A 26,615-nucleotide genomic window follows, 5' to 3' on the forward strand; every position below is an offset into this window, starting at 1 on the left:
AGACTAGATGAGAAAAAAAAGAGAAATGAAAGAATTCAAATAAATGGAGAGTTATTGATTGTTCATGGCATTGTGAGAGGTTTCAGAAAAAGCAAATAGATTCAAACTAGTTGGAGAAGCAAAACATACTCAAAAATAGTAAATTAAATTTAAGTAAACATTCAAGATATCAGTAGGAGAAATGAATGCCACAAAGACTGAGCTGGGGGGTGGGGGGTGGGGATCAGTCTGATCATAGCCCTCAAAAAAAGTTTTACAGTGGTGAATTACTTGCTATGGTGTAGATTTCTGAGTTGAAAAAGGCACTGAGTTGCTTTATAATTAGAATATTCTGAGGACCCCCAAGAGGAAATAAGTAGCTCTGCACTGTAGTGACTTGTGGATTTCAGGCAGTGCTTGAGATATTTTTACCTTATACAAGAATCAAGATCCAGTTGAAAACTTGTACATGTAGGTCTTTGAAGCTTTATATGAAGGACTTTTTGTAATGTAACAGCCTCTAAATTTGGGACAACATCTTCTCAGGTTAGTTTTTCCCAGGATAGATTTGGTTAAAAGAGGTTGGGAAAGGGATAGAGCGAACTAGCTCGCTGCCCTCTATATGTCTTTCCCTGTTGACTTCCTACCAAATGAAAGGTTAAAGATATCCAGGAAAGGTGGGCTACAAATATGTAGCTTTTCCAACCCATGTACTGTTGCTTTCCTACTCCCTAGTGCTCTAGAGGACAGCCAAACAAGGTCAGGCAGGACCTTGGTGATACTACTTCTGTATCCCCACAACTAGGCAATATGGGGAACAGAGGAGGCCCTCGTATAGACTCTTTAGGGCTTACTTCACAGACTACGGAAAATAGGAGCCTTGTAATACAGTTCTCAGGCAAAAATTTATAAGATTGGGTGTGCTTTTTAAGATAGATCACTTCATAAAATGTACCTTGTTGATAGTGTTGGTTAATAAATTAGAATATCATGCTACTACTTCCTGACCTTTTCAAATTCTGGTGGCACTTATTGTTTAAAACATTCATTTGACGCTGTTATTGTCTTGAATTGCTAAAATAAGCAATTGACTTCCTACCAAATGAAAGGTTAACGATATCAGTTACTGAGGTCTGGGCCTTAATTGGGGAGAGTTGAATAAGTGGAGGACTAAAATAAGAAGTTAGAAAAGAAGATATTTCCAGTACTTTTTAATGTATCCTTGGGCTACGCTGTGTAATATGGTAGCCACTAGCCTCATGTAGCTATTGATTACTTGAAGTGTGGCTAGTACCAAGTGAGATGTACTATAATTGGAAAATACATACTGGATTTCAAAGAGTTGGTTTGAAGAAAAAGAATGTAAAATATTGATTACTTCAAGAAAAGATTATATTGGAGTAAATAAAATATATTATTAAAGTTAATGTCACCTGTTTCTTTTAACCTTTTTAATGTGGCTACTAAATAATTTAAAGTGACTGTGGTTCGCATTATACTTCCATTGGACAGTGCTGTTTCTGAGGGCAAGCATAATGCTGTATACTTGGTAGATGCTCAGTAAATATTTGTTGATTGATCAGTCTTAGAATTCTAAACTTCCAGTAGCCCAGTCATTATACAATTTTAAAATAGATTAATACATTTCTAGGCCAAAAAACGAAATAGGCTGTTAATAAAGATTAAGGAGAATTAGTTTAGGCCTTTTTCTACCTCAGAAGCCTGCCTGGAGATCCATGCTACAACACAAACGAACCTTGAAAACATTCAAAGTGAAAGAAGCCAGTCACAAAAGGCCACTTACTTTATAATTCCATTTGTAGGAAATGCCTAGAATAGGCACATCTGAAGAGACACAAACTAGATTAGTGGTTGCTAGGGTTAAGAGGGTTAAGAGGGGAAATGGGAAGTGACTGTGAATGGTTAAGGGGTTTCTTTTTGGGGTGATAAAATGTTCTGAAATTAGTGAGGATAGTTGTACAACTCTGAGAATATACTAAAAACCACTGAATCATATACTTGAAAAGGGTGAATTTTATGTTGTGTGAATTAAAACTCAAAGCTGCTATTGAAAATATTCAATACTAATTGAATATTATTCAGGCATAAAAAGAAATGAAGTGCTGATACATGCTACAACATGGATGAACCTTTTAAACATTATGCTAAGTGAAATAAGACACAAAAGATAAATATTATATGATTATTATTCCACTTATAGGAAACATCTAGAATAAGAAAATTCACAGATACAAAAAGTAGAATATAGGTTACTGGGGCTGGGAAAAGGGAAAATGGGGAGTTGTTGCTTAATGGGTACCGAGTTTCTGTTTTGAGTGATGAAAAACTTTGGATAACAGATGGTGATAGCATATTATAAATTTAACACCACTGAATTGTACACTTTATGTTCCACATATTTACCACAAAAAAACTTCAAAAAAATCTCAAGACAAAATATAATAAAGGACAAGCTCCTCTTCTAGCTTATTTTTTGTCTATCAGCATTTCAGAAAAATTACTTTAAAGGTCTAGATTTGGGATAATTAATATATAATGTCTTTTTGTAAGGCCTATATTTACCTGAGAAGCCTAATTCTAACAGATTTTTTTCTAAACTGGTAATGATATTTAAAAAGATAATAATGACAACTTATTTTTTTCACTTGCCTGGAGGATTATAGCATTATTGTGGACATTGTTTTTTAAAATCAATAACAGCATGTAGTTTCTTTTGTTGTAAAGGATTTGTATAAGTCCTTGAAAATACTATCTGCTGAAGTGGTGCCTTGGCATAATTTAAAGAAGCAGAATGAAAATGAAGGTATCAAAGTTGAAGACCTTTTGTTTATAGTAGATACCATGTTGGAAGAAGTTGAAAATAAGGAAAAGGTAATATTCAATATATGTTTTTTAATTTTTAAAATTAACTTTATTTTTAAATCTTATATTTGATATGGATGTTGATATTTATTGAGGGCTCTATTTCTCTTAAAAGATTTTATTAAAGACTTTAGCTTCTTTTTTAAGAAGTAAACTATTCTCTTTCTCTCCCTGTCTTTTGGACAGGACGGCAATATGCCAGACTTTCAAACTTTGCAAGCTATTGTTTCTCACTTCCAAAAATTGTTTGATGTGCCTTCTTTGAATGGAGTCTATCCTCGAATGAATGAAGTTTATACTAGGCTTGGAGAAATGAACAATGCTGTGAGAAACCTCCAAGAACTTTTAGAACTAGGTAATGAACTTTTGTCATTATTGTCCCTATTTAAAAGTTATTCCTAGTAAATAAATTAAAAGTAGGTAAAACGTTTAAATGTAAAATAAATTCAAGATAACTGAAGAATGAAATGTTTGTAATGATTTTGAAAATTCTCTTTTAAAATGTCTTACCCTTTTATTTCTCTTTTGCAGATAGTTCAACCTCGTTGTATGTGGTGGTAAATACAGTTGGAAAATTGTGTAGGTTGATTAAAGAGGGTGTGAATGAACAGGTTAAGCAGGTATTGGCACCTGAAGACCTTCAAAGGTATTTATTTTTAAAGTTTACAAAGTGTCAGTCAGAGTGCTTGGAGGGGTGATATTGAAGACTTTCAAAACTTCTCTATTTGGAATAGCACTTTTTAAATAACTTGACAACCTAAAACAATATCACACCCTTAGGGATGTAGAGAATGCCAAGTATTTTCATGATAGATTGTACAGTCTGTAGATTTACAGAGGGTAGGTAAGGAAATCTTCAGTATTGTTTGCCATAAGCCTATAACCAGGGTATATTATGTAGAGAGAAATTCAAACCTTGTTAGCAACTTTATGTGAGTTCAATTTATATGAACAAGTTCTGTTTTAGGATGCTACCATAGAGCACTGAATAGCTGCTAATAGTATATTAATTATTTGATTAGAAGATAAATGTTAATGTTTCTTAAACGTGCGGACGTCTCTGACATAAAAACCTGATTTTTTTCTTTTAATATTGAAGCATTGTAGCTAACTTAAAGCACCTTTTCCCCCTAAAATTTCATACTGCAATTTATGGGAAGGGAAATATACACATATATCACATATTCCATATATTCTGCAAGTTTTCTGAGAACCCTTACATGATCTGATACTTGAGATTTCTGATAATTGATGCTTTATTTTAAAAGGAGCATGTATTTATCTCACTATTGCTTTTAATCTTCCTGCAGTTTTAGTGACTACTGACTTTTCTTAAGGTTTCATAGAATACTGAGTATAAAAGCCAATTATTTCTAGAAAATGCTATAAAATCATGATCTCTTTGAGAAGCCTAGAATTAAATGGAAATTTCCCATGTTAGAAATGTTATACATATTTAACTTTTGATCAAATGTCTGTACTGATAATATGAGATACTCTTTTTTGAAAAGTGTCATTAGGTCAACATTCTGTTAGGTAAAAAAGGAATGGTAATAAATGATCATTAGGTTCATATTTAAATTATCAAGACAGTTTCTTTAGATTTTGAAAATGTTTTATTGCAATCTGCTGCAAGAAAACTAAATTGGAAATTCAATGTAAACTGTGTGTGTATGGATGTGTTGGTTTTTTTTTTGTTGTTGTTGTTTTTGTTTGTTTGTTTTTGACAGCATTATCGACAAATTGGAAGAACATGAGGAATTTTTTCCAGCATTTCAGGCATTTACTAATGATCTACTTGAAATCTTAGGTAAGATCTCTGTTGGTGGTGGTTACATTTAGAAAGTCTTAATTTTCTAAGATTTGAGATTTGACAAGAGTGTTCCTTCATCACTGGATTAGTCTTTTTACCTAGACTGTTTGGTAGGAAGTGTTTGGAAATCACTGACAGTTCTGGAAATACACGTCTAAGTTGCAGTTAGAGTTACTTGTAATTAGTCTACAGAACACAGAAGTATAAACCCTTTAAAGAATTAGGGGCTGACTTTGTTTGGGAACCTTATCATGAGAAATAGCATTACTCCAGACAGGTCCAGTTTAACCTTGACTCTGTCATTGCTGAATGAGGAATCCTGATATCAAAAGATTTTTTTCCTTGTGTGTGTGTATGTGTGTGTTTTAAGGATATTGCCAGCATATTGTTTTTTTAAAATATACAATTAAAATTTCCTTCTCAGGTGATATGAACTAGTATAAAGTAGTAAACATCTGTAGAAAAGAAGAGAATCAAATACTACATTTTTTGGTTAGGTGGAGGGCTTCTGTAAATAGTTTTTCTTAAAGGGAAAAATTTATAATTTGCTTAGGAATCATAGGCAAAATAGAGACCCTGAGTCTCTTATTTTAAATGTGATTATAGATGACTATCAATTTATCTTACTATTAAGAAAAAATTTTAAAGTGATTTATTCTAATGACTTCTTTTTGCTGTACAGTTCATTTGAAGGATTTTTCTTCTTAAAGATGGCTCCTTGACATAGGAAATTAAATTAGAAGAGCAAATGAGTGAGGCTTGATAGGCAAATAAGGGAATGACTAAATTATAAGTTGGTAAGAAGAGGAATAAATGAAAGATTTGATTGGAGTATATGGCCTAGTGAGCATAAAGGAAGTTTTATGGCCAGTTTTATATAGACTGTGGAAGCAAAAGAAAGTAGGTGAGCATGTTTTAGGCATGCTAATATGTTTGAAGAGACCATAGTAAGTGAAAATGTAATTTGAAAGTTGCACTTAAGCAGAGGCATGAAGTTGTGTTTAGAAGGGCCTAGTTTCATAGAATTATATTATTCTACTTTCCTCAGGGTGGCCATTAGCCTAAACAGCAAAGTTCTCATCTTTAATAAATATTTGGCACATTAAAAAACATTTAAATAGGTGTGCTGGTTACACCTACTTCAGAATCCCTCTATAGAAGCTTCCTCCCTGATATTACAGCACTCATCGTGGTTCAGATGGGATCGTTTGCTTCAAAAAGCCAGGTCTCCTGTATTTTTGTCACAGTTGAAACTCTGAAATTAAGTATTATATATTTAGCACTATATTAAGAATCTAGTACCTGCAGAGCAGTGTACTGAATACCAGATATGGAGAAGACTGCCTCTAATTTTTAGATTTTTAAAAAGATCTTTCTTTTTCTCATATAAGTGGTGTAGGTTGGCTGAGAAAATTCCTGTATTAGTCACAGTCCTTCTATGTGAGGTTCATTTATAAGGCATGTTTCTTATTTAGTGAAGAAAGAGGTGGGAGAGGGGCTCAGGGAATAACATGATCCGATACCACAACATAAAGTGTAAACCAAGTTGTCTCTTGTAGGTGTGCTTACATTGTTTCCTTTCCTTTGTCTTGATGCTTTGTAAGTGGATCCAGACAAGTATTCTGACTGAAGTCAGGAGCTTGAAGAACTAAATGAGTAGTGGGACAGCAGTTTATGTGCTTAGGTTAAAAGAAGAAATCCAGAATCCAGCTAAACAATGTAGAAAGAGAGATGTAATCCAGGGAAACACTGTTCATGGCCTAGCAGAATAAGCTAAAAAAAGGTGGAGGATATCTAGAGAATCTGCCAGAGCTTACAGAGAGAGAAAGGATCTTGTTTTCCTCTGTGGCCAGGAGCTCTGGAGAGTGAATTCTAACTTAGGCTGCTTGGAAGAAGGTAGTCTTGGGAAGAGAAATCACATTCAGAAAGAAGCTTAAAGACAAGAACCCGAATCGGTTTATCTGTTAGGCTGTACCAGGCTAAGCTCCATAATTCATTGCATTTGTGGTTTGTATTCTGAACAGCCTCACACCTATCATTAGTTAATTTTCATCCTAAAAGATAGACCTTACAGTGACCCTATTAATGAGAAATCTTTCCAAGATAATTAGAGAATAGGTCTGTAATCTCTGAGAAGAAATCTCCAAGTCCTGAGATGAGGCCTTGGGAAAGAGGCAGCCTCAACCTGGGATTTCACCATATAGGCTCACTCATGTAATTTTACAGATTTAAAGAAGCACTAACATAATGTCAATAAATGTGGACAGGTGGATATGTTAATGAGAGCATGCTGCTAATGAGGTTAATACTAGAATCAAGATGCGTGTAGGTTTCTAATAGTTTTTCAAACAGATGCCCTTGATGCATTTCTCTCTGATTCTGAGAAACTATCACATGACACTATTGGAGCAAAACTTATGTGCACAGAAGCACCAATATTGTTGCTTTTGTGTTTGAAGCATTGCATAGAGGTTCTCATTTCAATTGAGCTTATCACTAGGTTAGTATTTCTGGCTACTTTTCCCAAATACTCTCCTTTGTTATTCTTGTTTTTCTATTGCAGAAATTGATGACTTGGATGCCATTGTACCTGCAGTAAAGAAATTAAAAGTACTTTCATATTGAAAACAAATCAAATCATTTTTACTGTGTAAATTGCATTCTTAGACATTCTAAATATTTTGTATGATCTTGAGACAAGAGTTGTGCATTGTAGTTACCTACAGTATTCATTCTCTTCTTAGCTTTGGGTCCTTCTGCATCCATTTAATTTTTATTAACTTTTGAAATTCTTATATAGAAAACAGTTGCAATTTAATTGAACTTTAGATCCCTCAATCATTTCTTAAGCAGTTCTTGTGTGCTTAAAATTTAAGGTTGTTTTAAATAAGGTAGGACATGTGAGTAAAAGAGAAATTCAGGTAAAGATATTGTAAGTAAAAGAAAGGTTGTATTTAAATTTAGGTTTTAGTGGCCTTTGGTTCAGGGAGACAGGAATGCCAGTCCATCCAGAAGGAAGCTTTTGCTTTCCTGGCAAAGACTAAATGGCACATTCTATTAAGATATTCCTTGTGACAGTTTCTCTTTCAAAGCAGGAAGAAGAAAAAGAAGGGCAAATGTTTTACCGTTTTGTTAGGGTAGGAAATGAATCATGCAGTAAAATAGATGCATAGATAGAAATCCCTTATAAAAAAAGTATCTTTTTGCAGTCTTAATTGTAATGCACTTTTTATAAGGACATAAGAATTTAAATAAAATGTTTGTAAAGAATTTCCAAACATAAATGTCCTCAGTAACTTATTTGTATTACAAATAATGAGTCAGATTCTCTTCCTAGGTTGAGCATTCCTTGGGCAATTGCTGCATTTTTTTAAAAATTCAATTTTATTGAGATTGTTCACATACCATACAGTCATCCAAAATACACAGTCAGTTGCCCATGGTACCATCATAGAGCTGTGCGTTTGTCACCCCAATTAATTGTTTTTCAATTTTTAGAAAATTTTCATTACTCCAGAAAAGAAATAAAAACAAAAAAGAAGAAACTCAAGTCCTCCCATACTCCTAACCCCCCTTCATTATTGACTCATGTACTGGTATAGTACATTTGTTACTGTTGATGAAAGAATGTTAAAATACTACTAACTGTAGTACATAGCTTGCAATAGGTATATCTTTCCCTATATACCCCTCTATTATTAACTTCTAGTTATACTGTCATACATTTGTTCCAGTTCATGGAAGAGATTTGTAATATTTGTACAGTTAATCATGAACATTGTCCAACACAAGATTCACTGGTTTATACATTCCCATCTTTTAACTTCCAGCTTTCCTTCTGGTGACCTATGTGACTCTAAGCTTCCCCTTTCCACCTCATTCACACACCATTCAGCACTGTTAGTTATTCTCATAATAACGTGCTACCTTCACCTCTGTCCATTTCCAAACACTTAAGTTCAACCTAGTTAAACATTCTGCTTATGGTAAGCAACCACTCCCTCTTCTTTAGCCTCATTCTATGTCCTGGTAACTTGTATTTCATGTCTATGAGTTTGCATATTATAATTAGTTCATATCCGTGAGATCATACAGTATTTGTCCTTTTGTGCCTGACTTATTTCACTTAATATAGTGCCCTCACGGTTTCTTCATCAACCATTTTTTTTAAATGTATAGTTTTGTTCCCCCACCATACATTCCGCCCTGAGTAAACAATCAACAGTTCTCTGTATAGTCATGTATTTATGCATTCACCACCATCACCACTATCTATATAAGGATATCTCCATTTCTTCCACAAAGGAGGAGGAAGAGTCAAAGAAAGTAGAGAGACAAAAGAAAAAGAAAAAAAAATGACAGCTAAAAAGCAACAAAATGAAAGATAGAATTAAACTAAAGTACAATAAATAGTCAGACAACATCAGCAATGCCAAGAGTCCCATACCACTCCCTTAGTCCTCCTCTTATAGGCATTTAGCTTTGGTATATTGCCTTTGTTACATTAAAGGAAGCATAATACAATGTTTCTGTTAACTATAGTCTCTAGTTTGCATTGATTGTATTTTTCCCCCAATACCATCCCATTTTTAACACCTTGGAAGGTTGACATTTGTTCTCCCTCATGTAAAAACATACTGGTACACTTTATTATAAGTGTTGAGCACTCTAGGTTTCACTGAGTTACACAGTCCCAGTCTCTATCTTTCCTCTTTCCTTCTGGTGTCCCACATGCTCCTCACCTTCCTCTTTCAACCATACTTTGTCATCTTTGTTCAGTGTACTTACATTGCTGTGCTATCATCACCCAAAATTGTGTTCCTAACCTCTCATTCCTGTCTCTTACTATCTGTCTGTAGTGCTCCCTGTAAAGCAGGTATCTTGTTCACAAACTCTGTCATTGTCTGTTTGTCAGAGAATATTTTAAACTCTCCCTCATATTTGAAGGACAGTTTTGCCAGATATAGGATTCTTGGTTGGTGGTTTTTCTCTTTCAGTATCTTAAATATATCACACCACTGCCTTCTTGCCTCCGTGGTTTCTACTGAGAAATCCACACATAGTCTTATCAAGCGTCTCTTGTATGTGATGGATTGCTTTTCTCTTGCTGCTTTCAGGATTATCTCTTTGTCTTTGATGTTTGATTATCTGATTATTCAGTGTCTCAGCGTAGGTCTATTCAGATCTGTTCTGTTTTGGGTACACTGCACTTCTTGGATCTGCCAGTTGTTTTTTTGATTTCTACCTTATGTTCACCCAGTGATAGCCTTCATCTCTTTTGCCATATCTTTCCTGAACTCATTGATTTCATTTTTGAATTGATGTAGCATTTCTTTGAAAATCTTTGATTGTTTCATTACAGTGAAACAGTGTCTCAGTTGTATCTTAATTGAGGTGTAAGTTTGTTCCTTTGACTGGGCCATATCTTTGTTTTTCCTAGTGTAATTTGTAGTTTTCTGTTGTCTAGGCATCTGTTTTCCTTGGTTACCCCAGTGAGATTTTCCCAGACCTTTCAGAACAGGTTCAGGTCTCAGAATGGGGCTATATTCAGTGTCAGATTTCCCTGAGGGTGTGTCTTAGAAGATAGACAGACTTTCCTGTGAGGTCTCTAGCCGCTGTGCTTTTCCTAACCTGCCCAGCAGGTGGCACCTGTCTGTCTGTCACTCCCGAATGGTGTAAGGAGGTGTGGCCCATTTAATTCTCTGCTTAGTTGGTTTCCATTTTGACTGTTTTCCCCCAGGTCCTGGGGTCTGAGTTCTGAAGAGAGGGACAGCACTAGATCTGGGCCCTACCTCCTTCCTCTTAGGGAAGATACACCACCTAGGGAGCTATCTTCTGCATTTGAATTACTCCTTTGTGTCTCTGACTCTGTTAACTTCACCTCTGTCTGGGTGAGAGTGCTGCAAACTGAAAATGATTGAGGCTCTCTGCACTGAGCCACTCAGGTGAGACAAAGAAAAAGGAAAAGAAAGCCCCCTTTCAGAGCCAGTTCATGGCCCCCCAGTTTTGCCCATCGGTCAGAGAGAGCACCCAGTTTTCTGGGCTCCTTTCCCAGGCACAGGCATTTTCTGGCTCTCTAAGGTCAGGCATCTTAAAAAGCCTTTGTATTTTTCCTTCTTTTTTTAAATTAATTTTTGTTTCCGTCAGCCCCACCTCCTCTCCACTGGGAGTGACCTCAGGGTACTTTGCTGCTTGTTCGGGGTTTGTCTGTGTTTGTAGCTTGTAGTCAGCAGTCCACATTTGTTAATTAAAATGCCAGTTGGAGCTAGGCTGAGCTATATTTGCTTGCTCCAGGAATGCTGCTTTCTCCCACAGCAAGGTCTTGCAGCTCAGCCTGCCATCGTGGTGGTGGTGGGGGGGGTGCTCCTGGCGTGATTCTGCAGTTTTTATTTATAGATTTTATGCTGCAATCTCAGCCATTCCACCCAATCCAGATTGGTGTACAATGTGTGGACAGTCACAGTTGTCCCCCAGCAGTTGTTCCAGATGATTTACTAGTTGTTCCTGGTTGTTTATTAGTTGATCCAGGGGACTAACTAAATTCCTCACCTCTCTATGCCACCATCTTGCCCCTCCTCTGTTTGCATTTTTATATGCGAATAATTTTCTTGCTGCCTAATAAATATTCTCTATTGTCAATAGTAAGTCTGATTTTCTTAAGGGACCAGTGTTCTGCCACACATTTATGAGTACAAACCACTTTGGGCTAGCTCCCACCTTTTATAAAGAGCAAGCCTAAGAAGATTTCTCAGCTATTCTTGTTTGGAAGTAGAAGATTGTAAAGCATTTCCAGGAAGTAGCATAGAATGAGAGAGTAGGTATCAGTGGACAACCATCCAGATCCTTGGTGGTATAACTTCGGGCTTAGATTCCTTACAAATTTAAAATTCTTGGTGGTTTTGTTTTGTTTTGTTTTTTGTTAGCCTACAATTGTATTTCTAATCACTAGCCTACAATTTGCGGAGAAATGTGTGTCTTTGAGGGCTGAGGAGAGAAAGTATTCGGTTATTCAAAAATGTAAATACTCTGAATTGATTAGGTTATCCCAAGAGACTATTATGAAAAAATCTGGAAGTCTAACAACATTTGAAAGGAAGAAATGTAATTAAACATTTTAAAGCTAATTTTTGGCAACCAGCTTAAGAGCCTGTGGTTACACATTGGTTCTCAGACTGTTCCTTAGAGGCCTAGGGGTTTCTTAGAGGCACCCCAAGGCTACTGAGAGGGATAGTGACACTAGTAGGAAGGGATTTAGGCCCAACTTCCATCAAATTCACTTTTATCCAATTTTAATTGCTTAAAATTTAATTAAGTAAGCACTGCAACTATTGTTTAGATATTGCTATAATTTTACTCTAATTGAGATAAAATAGACCTATAATAAACTACATATATTTAAAGTGTACAATTTGATAAGTTCTGAAATATGTATATACCCATGAAACCATCACCACAATCAAAATAATAAACATGCCCATCACTCCAAAAGTTTTCTCTTTGCCCTTGGTAATTCCTCCCCACGCTTCCCATCCCTAGGCAGCAGCCGATCCGCTTTCCATCACTATAGATTAGTTTGCATTTTATACAATTTTATATACCTGGAATCAAACAGTATGCCCTCTTTTTTGTCTGGTATTTTTCACTCAGTATAATTTGAGTTTTTTGCATGTTGTTGCATATATTAACAGTTCATTCCTTTTTATTGCTGCATGGTATTCCAAGTATGTTTATATCATGATTGTTTAACCATTCACCTATCTGGGTCATTTCCTGTTTTTGACTATTGCAAATAAAACTGCTGTGAACATTCACGTACAGGTCTTTGTATGGACATATGCCTGTTATCTATATGTCTTGAATAATGTTGTACGTATTTTGTCTGTCTTTTGTTTGGTTTTGGTTGTTTCAAATGGAAGGGTAAATAAGATTTTTGTTACTCCATCATGGTCTTAAGTGGAAGTTTAGAAGTAGGTAGGTTTTTTAGGTTATGTTTTTTATAATTTATTTATAATTTTATTGCATTGTAGTCAGAGAACATGGTCTTTTGGTATTGAGTCTTTGGAACTTGTTGAGACTTTCCTTGTGACTTTGATGAGTTTATACATTCCATATAAGCTTTTAAAAAGTCTAATCTCTGTTATATGTTATATATGTACTGTTATTGTGCTGTTTAAACCTATTCTATCAATTTTTCATCTGTTTGAAGTTGTCAGTTTCTGGGAAATACTGAAATCTTTCACCAAGATTATGGATTTATAATTCTGTCAAATTTTGTTTTATATACTTAAAGCCTATTTTATGAGTACATGTAAATTCATAGTTGATATACCTATCTAATAAGTATCCTCCTTTCTTGCTACTAATGCTTAACACCTTGAATGTATTTTGCCCTTTCTTTTAATTAATATTGCTGGGTGTTTCTTTTTTCTTTTTCATTTGTTTTACTAATCTTTTTATTGTAAATTATAACACATATGGTATAAATCATAAATGTAGAACATAAAGTGAATGTCCAAGAAACCAAGAAATACTTTGTCAGCACTCCAAAAGGTCTGCTTTACCCACCAGATGTTCCTTCCCCCGGAGGTAAACATTATCATTACTTTTATATTAACTACTTCCTTGTTTTTTTTTAAAAATAATTTTGCCATGTTTGTATGTATGATTAACAAATATAGTTTTGCCTAGTTTTGAACTTTATAAAAATTGAATCAGTTTTTTTTTAATTTTTGTTTATTAAAGTAGTTGTAGGTTTACAGAAAAATCATGCAAAAAGTACCATATTACTCCCACCCCTCCACACACAGTTTTCCTATTAACATTTTGCATTGGTGTGGTACCTTTGTTACAATTGAACCAATATCAATGTAATATATTAGTAAACTGTAGTGTAAAGTTTACATTACAGTTCATTCTTTGGGTTTTACTGTTCTATGGTTTTTTCCCCTTAATTTTTATTCTGATAACATATATACAACATAAAATTTCTCATTTTAACCATTTTCAAGTACACAATTCATTGGTGTTAATTACATTCACAATGTTGTGCTACCATCACCACTATCTATTACCAAAACTTTTCCATGCCCCCAAACGGAAATTCTGTATTTAGTAAGCATTAACTCCCCATGCCCTACCCCCACCTCTGGAAAGCTGTATTCTAATTTATGACCATGAATTTGCATATTCTAATTATTTCATATAAGGGAGATCATACATTTGTGCTTTTGTGTCCAATTTATTTTATTCAACATGGTATCTTTGCGATTCGTCCATGTTGTAGCATGTATCAGTACTTCATGCTAAATACCACATTTTGTTCATCCATTCATCTGTTGGTGGACATTTGGATTGCACTTGAGACCTTTTGACAATTGTTGATAACACTGTTATGAACATCAATATGCAAATATCTTTTCAAGTCCCTGCTTTCAATTTTTTAGGGTATTATACACCTAAAAGTGGGATTGCTGGGTCATATGGTAATTGCATGCTAAACTTTCTGAGGAACTGCCAAACTGTTTTCCTCAGCAGCTGCACCATTTTTCATTTTACAGTGTACAAGTGTTCCCATTTCTCCACATCCTTGCCAACACTTTTCTTTTTTTGTAATAGTAGCCATTCTAGTGGATAGGAAATGGTATCTCGTGCTTTTGATTTGCATTTCCCTAATGATATCAAGCATTTTTTCATGTGCTTATTGGCCATTTGTATATCTTCTTTGGAGAAATGTCTATTCAAGTCCTTTGCCCATATTTTACTTTTTTATTGTTGAAATATAACAGTTCTTTATATGTTCTGGATATTAAACCCTTATCAGATATATGGTTTCTAAATAGTTTCTCCCATTTTGTAGGCTGTCTTTTCACTGTCTTGATATGTATTATTTTTAATGTCTTCTTTTGTTCAATACTACATTGTATGATTCATCCATGTTGGTGCATGTAGGTCCAGCTCATTAGTTTCCATTGCTGTATAATATTCCATTTATGAATATTCCCATTTTTTCTATTGAAAATCGATATTTGGGTTGTTTCCAGTTCTTGACTGTTATGAAGAGTGCTACTATGAACATTCTTGTACATGCAGCCTCATATACTTTGCACAAATTTTTTAGAGTATATATCTAGAAATGAAATTGCTGGTTTATAGGGGAAATCACTTCTGTGTACAGCCACACAGACTATAAAATGTAAAATTTGAGGCAGTACCCTTTCTACAGATAACAATGTGAATGGAGCCTCTGGAGTTATACAACATGATAACTTTGAAAGGGTTGTAGCTTCAACTTTAACATTTCCTTCTAAACTCTTTTCTAAAATGATTGTACCAACTTATACTACCACCAACAGTATATGCAAGTTCCCACTTTTCTACATCCTCACCAATTCTGGTAAGTCAGACTTCTTATTTTTTTGCTAGTGTGCTGTATAGAGCTGTTGCTATAGTTTTTAATGTATATTTCCCTGATTACTAATGAAGTTAAACAAGAAAACCTGCAGTGAAGACAGTGGTGAGGATGGTACTTGAGTGGATGAGAGAAATGTGATGTCTCCAACAGTTCTAGGAAAGTCAGAAGGGACAAACAGTGCATTTGCTTTTATAAAGTTTGAAAGGCAGAAGATGCACTTACTTAAATATACAATTTACATTATTTTGCTTTTAAAATGTGATTTAGCTGAACCAGCCATCTTGTGAAAATGTGTAGCAGAATTCCTAAACCTGTCTGAGATACAGGAAGCTCTCTTTCCTTTCTGGCAATGACACCCTTCAGTAGTCTCCAGTGTTCTGTTATGGGAGTTCAGATGTAGACCTGGGTTTGGAACTTCCCTAGCATTTCCCTATGGAGAGAATGCCACACAAGATATTCAAGTGTATCATGATACCATTGTTACCATCAGGAAAGTAAAAGTTCCAAATCAGGTACCAGAACAAATCTCCAAGCTTAGAAGTGGCAGCAGGCAGGGCTTTGACAGTATTAGCTCTTGGCAGTGTTGGGGTGGGTCATTTTTATTTCCATAAAAGAAGCCTCCTCCCTCAGTTGGTCACTGCCCAGGAAGATTGATAACTGCTTCCACAACCCCCATTCAGAGGCAGAACACTTTTGCTACATACAGGTCAGTTCTGAATCAGATGGTCTGTAATTACTTACCAAAAGTGAAAAAATAACTACTGAGGTTCAGATAATGATTTACTAGGCACAAATACCCATTTCTTTCTGGATTTGAACAATAAAATCCAACTGAGAGAGTAGTTCTTGCCTTTACATATTTTTCCTAATATCATCCAGCCATTTAAAAAAAACAGTTGGATTGCACACAAGAATTTATATTTTCAAATGGCTGTTCTGATTTAAATTACAAAATATACATATATATATATACATTTTACTCTAAAGAAGTGAAGGTGATAGTGGTGCTCAACTTCTGGGCTGTCCATCTGGAGTCAGCTCATACCTGTAAGACAAGGGGGTTGTTCCTGTGTTAGTATTTAGAGAGCATGCTGTGGCAGTAACAGAACTAGACAAGCTGCCTTGGTCCTCTGTGGGTCCAACAGAACCCATCTCCGTGTCATGTGGCCAGCCAGGGTTAAGGCTAGTGCTTATAGGGGTCCTTTAGGAAAGTGAGATCTGCAGGCTTGAACACCTTAAGTAGATCTCCCTCCTGGATCACCAAAGGAGCTGAAATAGTACTGAAAAGGGAGGAACTTTGGAGAGAGAATATGGTCAACTTGCTGAGACTGTGTCTTTAATCAACACTGATATAATGAAAGGGCACACTTACCATTGTGAAAAGCCCTTAATCAGATCTTCTTTTGATAAATCAATCAGTACCTAAAGAACCACAAAGAATCAGTTCCCCTCCAAAAATCTGCATTAAATGGAAACATTGAGATAAAAGTGAATCAATCATAAACGGTCCCCTTGGGTTTCTGAGTTTTGAGTGGTGGCTCTTTGTTTTGTTTTTGATATGGAGCCCTTCCAGAAGGACAGTACAGACACTGGGCTCAGTGTCCTGAGAAAAGGTGAATTGCCACCCGGGGTTACACTTCAGGATTTTCAGATAATTTTTTCCCCTTTCAAGCTTTATTTATGAATGTTATAGAAAGAGGGAATAATTTGCACCACTACTTATTAGTGTCTTGCTTAAAATTACTGATCACTTATAGTTGTCTCATCTGTAAAAATGGGAATAATGCCACATACTTCACAGAAAAGATGAATATAAGAAGATATTTATTAAACTACAACAACTAAAATATTTTACAAATACCTTTTTTTTTTCTTTTCCTTGCCATTTCCCCAGGGATTATATTTCCTCTAGTTCAACTTTAGATAAAATCCCATCACCCACAAAAACCTTGACATAATAAGATCCAAGATTCATACAATACCATATTTATCAAAACAATACTTAATATCATAAGAGATGTTCATATACTCGTGGAATGAATGAATTGGATAGATTGCTAGAATTTGTTAAAACAGTTCATCATATTAATTTATGCCTTTATATTCTTTAATTAATTTCAAGAATATGAAACTCCCAATTTGACCATAATACCTTCCTTGAAGTCAGGACCTTCCCACCTTCTAGTTAGACCCTGTCACCCATGTGCCTGCTAACAGCCAGATGCTGCTATCAGAATTTCTGCTAGGGTCTGTTCCCCCAGTGAACTTGGGTCAGAGTAACAAGAGTCCTTTCTGTACTTACTTTTCCTAGCTCCTTTCTTCTGTGTGAGCCAAGTGGCCGACTGTTTTTCACTGCGACGTCTAATGACCTTGTCTTTACTTCTTCCATGGGAACAAAAAATTCAAATCTTTAAGAAACAAGAAGTCAGAAAATGAGACTTACATATTTCAGCAATTTTTGTTGACAATCTAAAGTATTTCATCCATCTCCCTACTTTTTAAACAGAAGATAGGGATTATTGAGAAGAACATCTGGAACAGTATTAGTTCAAAGCAGATACTCAGTGCATCATTACTGATCGGCACTTAGTGTTGTTCTCAAGCCCTGGAAGTTTTAAGAGGCTTTTGCCTCAGATTACTGTGCTCTGGGGTGACTTCTTACTTTTCTCTGACTCTACCCTGACTGCTACTTCTCACTAAAATAGTGCCTAGTCATAGCACCACCTCAACCCCTTTTTAAATTGTTTTTTTTTTCTGAGCAGCTGAGGGCTAGAGTGCTGAACAGTCATGTTTACTGGAGTTGCATGGAAAATACTGGCCGCTTCTTTTGGAGTAAGGCAGAAAAATCTTTTTGTACAAGTTTTGCCAGGTACTTGTGAGAGGCCTGTGGACTCCTTACATCTAGGTTTATTTTTAGGGTTGGGGTTGCCAAAAGTCTGACTTCTGGATAATCTAGGTACTACTGCATTAATATACTAAAGGGGTATACCTTGCTGTTATAATTTTTGAGAGAATTACTAACAGAGTAGGTTCGTCAGAGAAGTCAAATGTCAAAACCTCTCCCTCCTGTGTTCCCACATAGCAATTGCAACATCATTTTGTAATTCTGTCAGAGCTCTCCTTGAGGGTATGGTCTCTTGTGTGGCTTTAGAATACAGGATGGTGCCTGGCATAAAGAATACAAAAATGTTGAATGAATAAATTCTCTCTTCGACTCATACCCTTTCTTATAATTCATGAACCCAAAGTGTAGCTCTTGAAGGAACACATTAGTTCCTATGCATGGCCCAAAGGGGACTCAGTATCACCATTTTAAAATTAAAACCTTTCTAGGCTGCCTTGAAGAGTCTTCTCTTGGGACCCTGAAGCAGTAGGGAGCAATGATGAGATTCTGACTTCTGCACTTTGAGGGGATTATCCTGGATTAAGTCGAAGTGAAATCAAGAATAAGAACCTCTGGGATAAGACTTGCCACCACTGACCCATCACAGGCAGAAAATGTGATTAGAGGCCATCTAATCTACCATTCTTGTCCCCAGAGTCATGAGTGGACATGACTTTGTGAAAGGGAGGGTATGTGTTTCACCTGATGCCTAGGCTTTTTTGCAGGAGGAAAGATGGGCCAAAGAGCTTGGAGCTTCGTGGAAAATTTTAGTTCTTAGGATCAAAGAATGTTTAACAGCTGAAATTAAAACAAACTAAAAGGAAACATATTTGACCAGACTTGTATCCTTTTTCTGCCAAATGATGTCATTTAAAGGGAAAGAATATGGAATATTCCATAATCAGGAACATTTTAGCTGCTATGGGCAGAAAAAGTAGGTAGCTATTTTGATCAACTGCCTTGGCAATCCTTTTCTCCACTAAAGCTTCATGAAGGCAGAGATCATTTAGTCCTTTCAACTCCAACTGAGCATCTGGCAGCCTGCCAGGCACAAAAGACATGCTTGACAAATACTGAAATAGAAGAGGCCCTCTAAGTGGGGCCAGTTGTCTCACGTCTCATCAAACAGGGGCTCCAGTGTCTTTCGCTTCACTGAGGTCTTCTTTCGACTTATCCACCTCCTTTCAGGTAACAAGTAGACCCGGACATAGGGATCAGCTCCACTGCTGGTACAGGGTGTCAGGTTTCTGATTTGGTTACAAAGACATTAAAGAAAAAAGGTTGCTGGTATTGAGACTGTGAAAATACTCATGTGGGAGAAAGCTATACTAGCCACTCAGTTTTAGATGGGCTTGCAGATAAAATGAACTGTAATCTAGATAACCAAAAGTAAAAATCTGTAGAATTTAGAGGACAACACATCAGATTCATGGGTTTGGAAACATGCATTCTTGTAAAGTTTGAGTACAGCAAGTACTTTCCATCCAAGGGTAGTTGGAGATTCCTGCTTGGAAAAATGTACTGACAACCAGCTATCCCAGACAGTTTGCAACAGTTAAGTCTGGGCAAAGACCATGGCTCTTGAGCCCATCAGCACCAGAGGGCCTCTCTAAGGACTCTTGTCGCTCATAGTGTACAGGCCTTCGAATCTCATGTTCTCCAATATGCTACTAATCTATCTTTTGAGGCCGTGTCACCTGCTGCTCCCAAAGAACCTTCCTGGCCCCAGAATCCCCTTACCTGCAGCCATTAATTAGTACCCTGAGGCAGCGCCGCAGACTCACATAGCGCACTGTGAGCTGAATCTGGCCTAGCTGCCCCTTGCTCAGATTCCGGCCTCTGTAAAGAAAGGGCATGTCACTTCTGTTGACATTACAAGTGTTGGTCCTCTCCCCCAACCCCTGAGACAGAGAAGCCTCTGTGCTACTTTAGGAACATAAAGCCATGTGAGTTCATAAAATAATTCTCGGTAAGATTCCTTTTAATAGGAAACCAGTTCTGTCCAGCATTCATTTATGTATGATAATAGTCTTAATAAAGACTAAAAAATCCTAGTCTTTTAAGAAAAAAAAATCCTTATTTTTAAGAGCGTAGAGAGTAAAGGGTCATGGTGTCTTACAACTTACTTTGAAATGGTTCTGCAAAAAATGTATATGTGTATGTTTATATACACATTTACAATGCCGATAGGTCAGTGTAAATGTTGAATCTGGGTAGATGGAATATGAGTATAAATTGTATTATTCTTTTAATACTTGGTGTTTGAAAAGTTTTCATAATAAAAGGTTAGACAAAATAAGGCCCTAGAAATTCAAGCTATACAAGGGAAATATTTGTTCAACTTTGAAAGAACATAAAGTTTAAAATGGCTTAAACGTATACTCGGTTGGCGAAATGGTGTTTAGCGTGGTCAATTTCAGGAATTTAGTGCTGGTCTTCTATTAACTGACACTAATCACTAAATTTCCCTGTTTCTATTATCTGTTCATAGTATTGGGATAAGAGTTCTGGCTATCCACCAATTGAATCAGTTTTTGAGTATGATGATAACAGTGTATGAAAAAATGCATTCCACAGATGCATACTGTCCAAGCACAGCTGGCTGGATGCAGGAAGAGTTTAGTATCGTGTGCTGGTTAATGCATTGATTCCCTTTACTAGCTGTGTATAAATGTAGGAAAAGCATGAATGCTGGGGTAGGATCTGCCTTTATATCATGATTCTTTGTAGGACCCTGGGCAGGTTATTCAATCTTTATGATAGTAAGTTCTATCTCAGGGTTATTGTGAAGATGAATTAAATGATGCACTGAACCAATAGAATACCCTTAATAAATGGTAGCCATTAATTACAAATTCCATGTTCTAAGATTTTCATATCATCCCACTGTAACTCTTCAGAAATGTTTTTGCTGGAAGGAACCTTAAAGACCAATGAGTAGCATCTGTTTTACAGACAGTATGTAGCTAGAGCTGTAACAGACTGTTTTTCTCTCTTTCTACCACACCTTGCTGCCTCCTCATGAAGATCTTTTGTGAAAAAAACAAACAAACAAAGCAGAACTTTCTCAGAATTGAGTTCATATCTACTTTTACATTCAGGGAGGTATTTTTTCAAGCAGATGATTTTAGAGAAGATTAAGCAAAGAGGTACATACTCAATATTGAGGCTGACAGCTGTCAGGTCAAAGCAGGAGGAGGCCAGGGAGTTGAGCGAGGACATGCTGCAAGCCAGCCTCTTGGGCGGCAATGCAAATGGGGAGGCAGGGCATTTCATGGGTCTGTGTGACTTGATGGGCCCTGGAGAGTGGGGGCCTGGGACAGTCAGGAACATGGTGGCTGAACTCTTCTTCTCCCCCGTGGGCTCACACAACACTTTGGCACTGTCCTTGCCTTTGAGCCCTGGGCCTGTCTCTTGGAGTGTGGGCTTTGTGGCAGCAGTAGAGGCACTGGTTGTTGTGGTGCTTTTGGAAACCACTTTGGTGTCAGAAGCAGGGTCTATAGGACATGCTATATCTGCAGGGTCCTCTCCCTGGAGTGGGGCTTTGGGGCCCTGGTTGGCATCCACCTTCTTGATGAACAGAGGGCCTTTCTTTAGGGATTCAGATCCCGTGTACGGGCTCCCCAGTTCTCGTTCCTCCATATGCAGGAACTGCAAATAGAAGACGGTTGTTTATGGGTTGGGTCTATCACTTTCACTCCATTCCTTCTCCTGTTACCATCTGAATCTCTGGGAGATGGCTGCTTCTCTTTTCTGGAACCATTTTCTCAAAAATAAGTACCTTCTAGACTACGCAATACAATGGCTTTCCCCCCAGACCATATCTTCCTTGACCTCTCTCTGGATCCCCTGATCCCCTCTGACCAATGCGTCTCTGTCTTTTCCCCTCCTCCTGCCTCACTAGTGCATGTTCATCAAGAATTATAGTTCCTCTGGCTTCTGGAGGACTCCCAGATCTACATAACCTTGATATCTGTCACCAACTGCCCTCTGGACATGGTTGTTTGCAGCTGTCACCTCATTCACCACTGCTTCCTCTAAAATGTCTTTCCTAGCCAGACCCACCTTTGTTGCTCTTAGCACACAAGTTTCAAACCTCAACCACTATACTTCTCCTTCCCCTCTTCCCTTCCATTATCCCTTCCTAGAGTCTTCAATTCCCAGCAATATTGTAATCAAAATCTTCTGGAAAAAAACCTCATTAGAAATGCCAAGTAAAATGAAACAGATAAGTCTTAAGTGCATAGCCAGATTCATAGGAAAGTAGAGAAAATCCCCAGGGTTAAAAAAGAGAGAAAGAGAAACAACATCCAAGGTTAAGCTTTCCAGGGTTATTTACCAATGAGTTAGGGACCTGGCAGAGACAGGAGACATGTCCTTGGGTCCATGCAAGGCCAGGAGTTGGAAATGAGACCCATGAAGGTAGGATCCCTGAAGAGGGCTGTATCTTTAGTTACAGAGTAGCCCAGATTTAAAAATTCTACCTACCAGCAATGACTGATGACAAGAAGATGTGTCTGTCTCAGCCTGTACTCTGGATGAGGGTGGGATAGAGGAGTGGGATAAAATATTTCCTGAGAATAGCACACCTTAGAGGCCTGTCCTAATATGAATATAGGTTCACATTTTTTTTTTCCTTCCTGTAGGGCCATGAAACCCAACATTAAGAAAGTAACAAAAATGGACCCAGGTTTGTAATTCCCCAAGGGTCCCTGGTTGAAGCAAACGCAGTACCTCCTTGAAAAAGAGTAAGTTCAATCCAGGTCATAGAGGAACACAACCCAAATTGTAAAACACAGAAATAAGCCACCATGAATGAGTATCAATGAACACAGCAAACATAAAAACTCCCAAGATCTTCAGATAATAGAATTAACATACATACATTATAAGTATTTTCAAATGATTAAAGATGGGATAGAAACATGAGAAGATAAAACGCTAAGCAAAAAGAAATTAAATTTGGAAAAGGAAAAATTAGAAATGAAAAGTAGTCAATGAAATGAAAAATCGTAATAGCAGATTAGGCCAAAGCTAAAGAAAGAATTAGTGATCTGGAAGACAGATCTGAGGAAATTAGCCAGAAATAGCACTGAGAGTCAGAGATGAGAAATATAAAGGTGAGGTTCAACAGACATGGATGATAGGATGAGAAAGTCAAGCATAAAAGAATAACAGAAGAAGAGATTAAAGAAAGGAAGAGAGGCAATATTCAAACAGGTACTAGCTGATAATTTTCCAAAATTGATGAAAGACATGAATCCATCTCCTGGCTTCTTATAGCCAGGAACTCTCTGGAGACAGAACAGGTGCTTAGTGCTGAGGCCGTCCACCTTGCTGTACACCCAGAACTCCCCTCCTGCTTCTCCTGAGGGCATGTGGAGAGATTTACCCGCAGTACCAGCCTCATGGAGATGAGACTATCCAGGCCCGAGTGGTCCAGCTGAAAGCGCTGCTCCAGGGTGAGGTCAGCAGAGGGGAGGATCTGGCAGAGGGGAAGCTCCAACACTCCCAGAGCATACTCCTGGTTGTCATCAAGCACCTGGAGAGTGGGCCAATCACAAAATAAGAGGAGAACTAAGCTCTTCTGCCCCTATCCCTACTATCTAGATCCCAACTGAGTCTAGGTCAGTCAGTCAGTATGCACTGTGCTGCTACTGGCATCTGGTCCTGTTCTGGGAACTGGGAAGGAAAAATGAACCAGACCAGACCTGGTCCCTGCCCTAAATCTGGTGATGAGGGTTCCAGGCAATTATGATCTGTCTCAGGCCAGTGTATTAAATGTCCAGGGGCATGGAGGCTCTAGGATAGAAGAGCTGTGCTGCTCCAAGATGGGACATCCAGACAGGGCTTCTGGCCCCAACATGGAAGGCATGAAGAGAGTCTCAGAAGATCCCAGTGCCACCATGTTAGTCAGGAGATGTTGGACAAGTTATTGTTCGAGCTTCTCTTTGCTAATGTATAAAATAGAAAATAGTGTAAAATAGAAAATAGCTGTCTTCTACAGATCTTCTGTGAGGATCAAATGAAATTTATTTTTTTTAATAAAGTACATCATCTTCACTGCCTGGGTAGATTCCAGCATAGGAATGTTATGAAACAACTGGAAAGGCCCTTTTGCAGGGAGAGAGCTTCCTACCCAATGACCTTGGGCCCTAATCTCATGGAGGTGTAGCCTTGTAGGATCTCGGTATCCCCTCCTGCACACGGGCTGACCTTAGGTACTGTCAAGAGAGCCTGGTCAAAGTGCAGTTGAAGCTTCCCACTCCCCTGGGCCCAGATACCCCTGAACTTTGTTCCAAGAACCCAACCTAAAGCAGACCTTCAGATGGAGCTGTTCAGCTGCCACATTGTGTAAAAAGAAGGAGAACACCTGGTTCCATACAGGGTCCTTGCTGTGGGGACAGATCTGGGGAAAGAGGAATTAGAGATCACCAAAGGGTCGGGTTGGGCAAAGTTGGATACTGGCACCCTCTGTTCTCACCCTGGCCACTACAGACACCATTGGGAGCCTTCTCTGTGGCTGCCCAAAAATCAGAACCACACACACTGCTGCCCATGGGAGACCTAGGGCCAGGCAGCCAGACTCAAGGCAAGGAATGCTTTGCTAGGAAGCTCTACAAGGACAAAAATCACATTAGCATTAGAGTTCAGTTTTAGGATTCGGGGGCGGGGAGCAACAGGATTTCTCCTGCTGGACTGAGAAACTTCATGGCATGGTGGGAAGGACACAGGTTTGAGAGCCAGGCCTGGGCTTAAACCCTAGCTCTACTGCTTTCTAGCATATGACCTTAGGCAAGTCACTTATCTAATTGATCCTCAGATTCTTGAACTGTAAAACTTTGGTGAGGTTATGCAAGGACCAAATAATATAAAGTGGCACCTACTAGGCTTTCAATGCAAACTAATTTCCTTTCCTTTCTCTCCCCAAGTCTACACACCTCAGCTATCTTACCTTGCTTGTATGTGTCTTCTTGCCTACAGACAGCCTGACATAGGAAGAAGGGTCTCTGCTGACCTTATTCTATGAGAAGGAAAAATCCACAACAATGAAGGTGGCACCATCAGTATTAGCTTGAGACATTCACCCACACACATCCCAGAGACCTGGGGCCAGCCAATAGTTTCCATTTGAGAAAAGGCTGCCATGATGTTCCTCAGCCCGCTTGGCTGCCATCACTGTTCAAATACCAAGACAGGGTTGACCCCAGGGGGAGATTCCATTAAATACCAGAGGCCGGCACTGGGCCTCAATGGGCTCTTGTTCTCTGGGGCCCAGAGCACGCACTATTGAACCAGACAGGGAAGAGTCAAATACTGGCTCCTTCTCTTGGGTGAATGATCCAGGCCCTTAACCTTCTGGCTCCTATTTGTAAAATGGCAATAAAAACTACTGACAGTCATCATGAAAGTCAGGGATAACAAATGGGGGGCGAGCTGCCAAGCCCAGTGCCTAGCACACAGTAGACAATGAACAGCAACTCTTGTTATCCTCGGGCTATGTGCACAGACCATGGCCCAGAAAAATGGGGCTGTGGTTTCTCTAGGGAGAAGATGCCATGACTTGCCTTCAGTTAAGTTTTCAGCCATACACACTTACCTTGGCAAACCTGGAGAGTTTTTTGGCTCGATATTCACCATTCAGGTAGTCAAAGGGGCTTCTCTGTAGCACAAGAATAATGACTAAATGAGCATTTGAAAGTGAAGCGCATGAGGCAGGGTCTGTGTGACACTCTGGCCATGTCACCACTCACCGGCAGGTTGCAGGCGCTCTCCAGGAAGACCACAAGGATGGCAGTGGAGAGGCTGCCATGCTCCTGCAAGAAGATACAGACCAACACTGGGTGCCTCCAGCAGCAGGAGAGACATACCAGTTTTGGAGAAGCCTTCTGTGGCAGAAGGAAGCCAGCCAGCCCTAAGACTAGCCATAAGACCTCACAATCTAGTTACAGCATGACAGATTGAAGTTAGACCAAAAAATGGATTTCCCCAATGATCTGGACTGACAGGCATTAACAGAGCTTGAAGGATCCCATCTTCCCTGAAGATGGCTGAGATGCTCAGGGGCTGTCTATTAAGTCAGGGGCTGGATGACATGTTCTCCAGAAGACGGTGCTGCCAAGGACTCTATGAGCAAGACCTGCAGGGGAGGTGGCCCCTCTCTATCAGTTCACAGCCTATACCTGGGCCAGCTCTGCCTCTACGGGTCCCTGACACCCCACACTCACCTCAGCCAGGGTTTTCTGGTCAGTGATCAGTGAAAGCCACTCCAGCCGCAGGTGCAGCCGCCCACTGGTAGTGTCACTCAGAACAAACCACTGCAGGAAAGGGGGGGGTGGGGATGGGTGGGAGAAGAGAGGTTGGGGGAAGCAACAGGAAGATGCTACTGATCTTTGGGCAGCTTAGTCCTGGGACCCAGCAGGGCCCTAATATGGGCTCCAGGGAAAAGGTCAACCAACCCAGACAGCCAGGTACAGAGGGATTGGAAGATGCGAATATAGAGGAACAGAAATGTTATACTTTGGGATGGAAAAACCTCCTACCCAGGCCCAGCCTGCTCTCCCCTGTAATGTCATTTCCCCCAGCTGTGGTCCTTGGTCATGGGCATTTCCAGTGAAGCTCATTCCAACCAGAGCCATGTGGGG

The 26,615-nt window shown here is 38.4% G+C and overlaps 2 protein-coding genes and 1 long non-coding RNA gene across 22 annotated transcripts in view; 2 read left to right on the top strand and 1 right to left on the bottom strand.

Annotated features, from left to right (window-relative positions):
* CEP70 (centrosomal protein 70) overlaps window positions 1-7,945 on the top strand; it is a 109,216-nt gene extending 101,271 nt beyond the window's left edge. For 15 of the 16 annotated variants that reach the window (XM_037844074.1, XM_037844081.1, XM_037844092.1 and 12 more), the window contains 5 exons: window positions 2,725-2,871; window positions 3,049-3,217; window positions 3,394-3,508; window positions 4,593-4,672; window positions 7,239-7,945. In XM_037844074.1, coding sequence (XP_037700002.1) covers window positions 2,725-2,871; window positions 3,049-3,217; window positions 3,394-3,508; window positions 4,593-4,672; window positions 7,239-7,300 — 573 coding nt within the window. In that variant the 3' untranslated portion in view covers window positions 7,301-7,945. Of the gene's footprint in view, window positions 1-2,724; window positions 2,872-3,048; window positions 3,218-3,393; window positions 3,509-4,588; window positions 4,673-7,238 lie in introns of all 16 variants that reach the window. The other variant, XR_005218025.1, reaches the window with a different exon arrangement.
* A 6,524-nt stretch (window positions 7,946-14,469) lies between these two features.
* ESYT3 (extended synaptotagmin 3) overlaps window positions 14,470-26,615 on the bottom strand; it is a 90,064-nt gene continuing 77,918 nt past the window's right edge. For all 5 annotated transcript variants that reach the window (XM_037844154.1, XM_037844164.1, XM_037844148.1 and 2 more), the window contains 12 exons: window positions 26,199-26,288; window positions 25,725-25,787; window positions 25,571-25,633; window positions 24,926-24,994; window positions 24,293-24,379; window positions 23,363-23,512; window positions 21,128-21,621; window positions 19,711-19,809; window positions 19,086-19,217; window positions 17,389-17,494; window positions 16,459-16,508; window positions 14,470-16,131 (listed from right to left, as the gene is read on the bottom strand). In XM_037844154.1, coding sequence (XP_037700082.1) covers window positions 16,095-16,131; window positions 16,459-16,508; window positions 17,389-17,494; window positions 19,086-19,217; window positions 19,711-19,809; window positions 21,128-21,621; window positions 23,363-23,512; window positions 24,293-24,379; window positions 24,926-24,994; window positions 25,571-25,633; window positions 25,725-25,787; window positions 26,199-26,288 — 1,440 coding nt within the window. In that variant the 3' untranslated portion in view covers window positions 14,470-16,094. The remainder of the gene's footprint in view (window positions 16,132-16,458; window positions 16,509-17,388; window positions 17,495-19,085; window positions 19,218-19,710; window positions 19,810-21,127; window positions 21,622-23,362; window positions 23,513-24,292; window positions 24,380-24,925; window positions 24,995-25,570; window positions 25,634-25,724; window positions 25,788-26,198; window positions 26,289-26,615) is intronic.
* Window positions 15,033-26,281, top strand: LOC119540136. The gene is made up of 3 exons (XR_005218042.1): window positions 15,033-15,068; window positions 22,617-22,660; window positions 23,254-26,281. It is a non-coding gene; the product is annotated as an uncharacterized LOC119540136 (long non-coding RNA).

This window comes from Choloepus didactylus, chromosome 1 (assembly GCF_015220235.1).
Source record: "Choloepus didactylus isolate mChoDid1 chromosome 1, mChoDid1.pri, whole genome shotgun sequence".
In the NCBI taxonomy this organism is placed as follows: domain Eukaryota; kingdom Metazoa; phylum Chordata; class Mammalia; order Pilosa; family Megalonychidae; genus Choloepus; species Choloepus didactylus.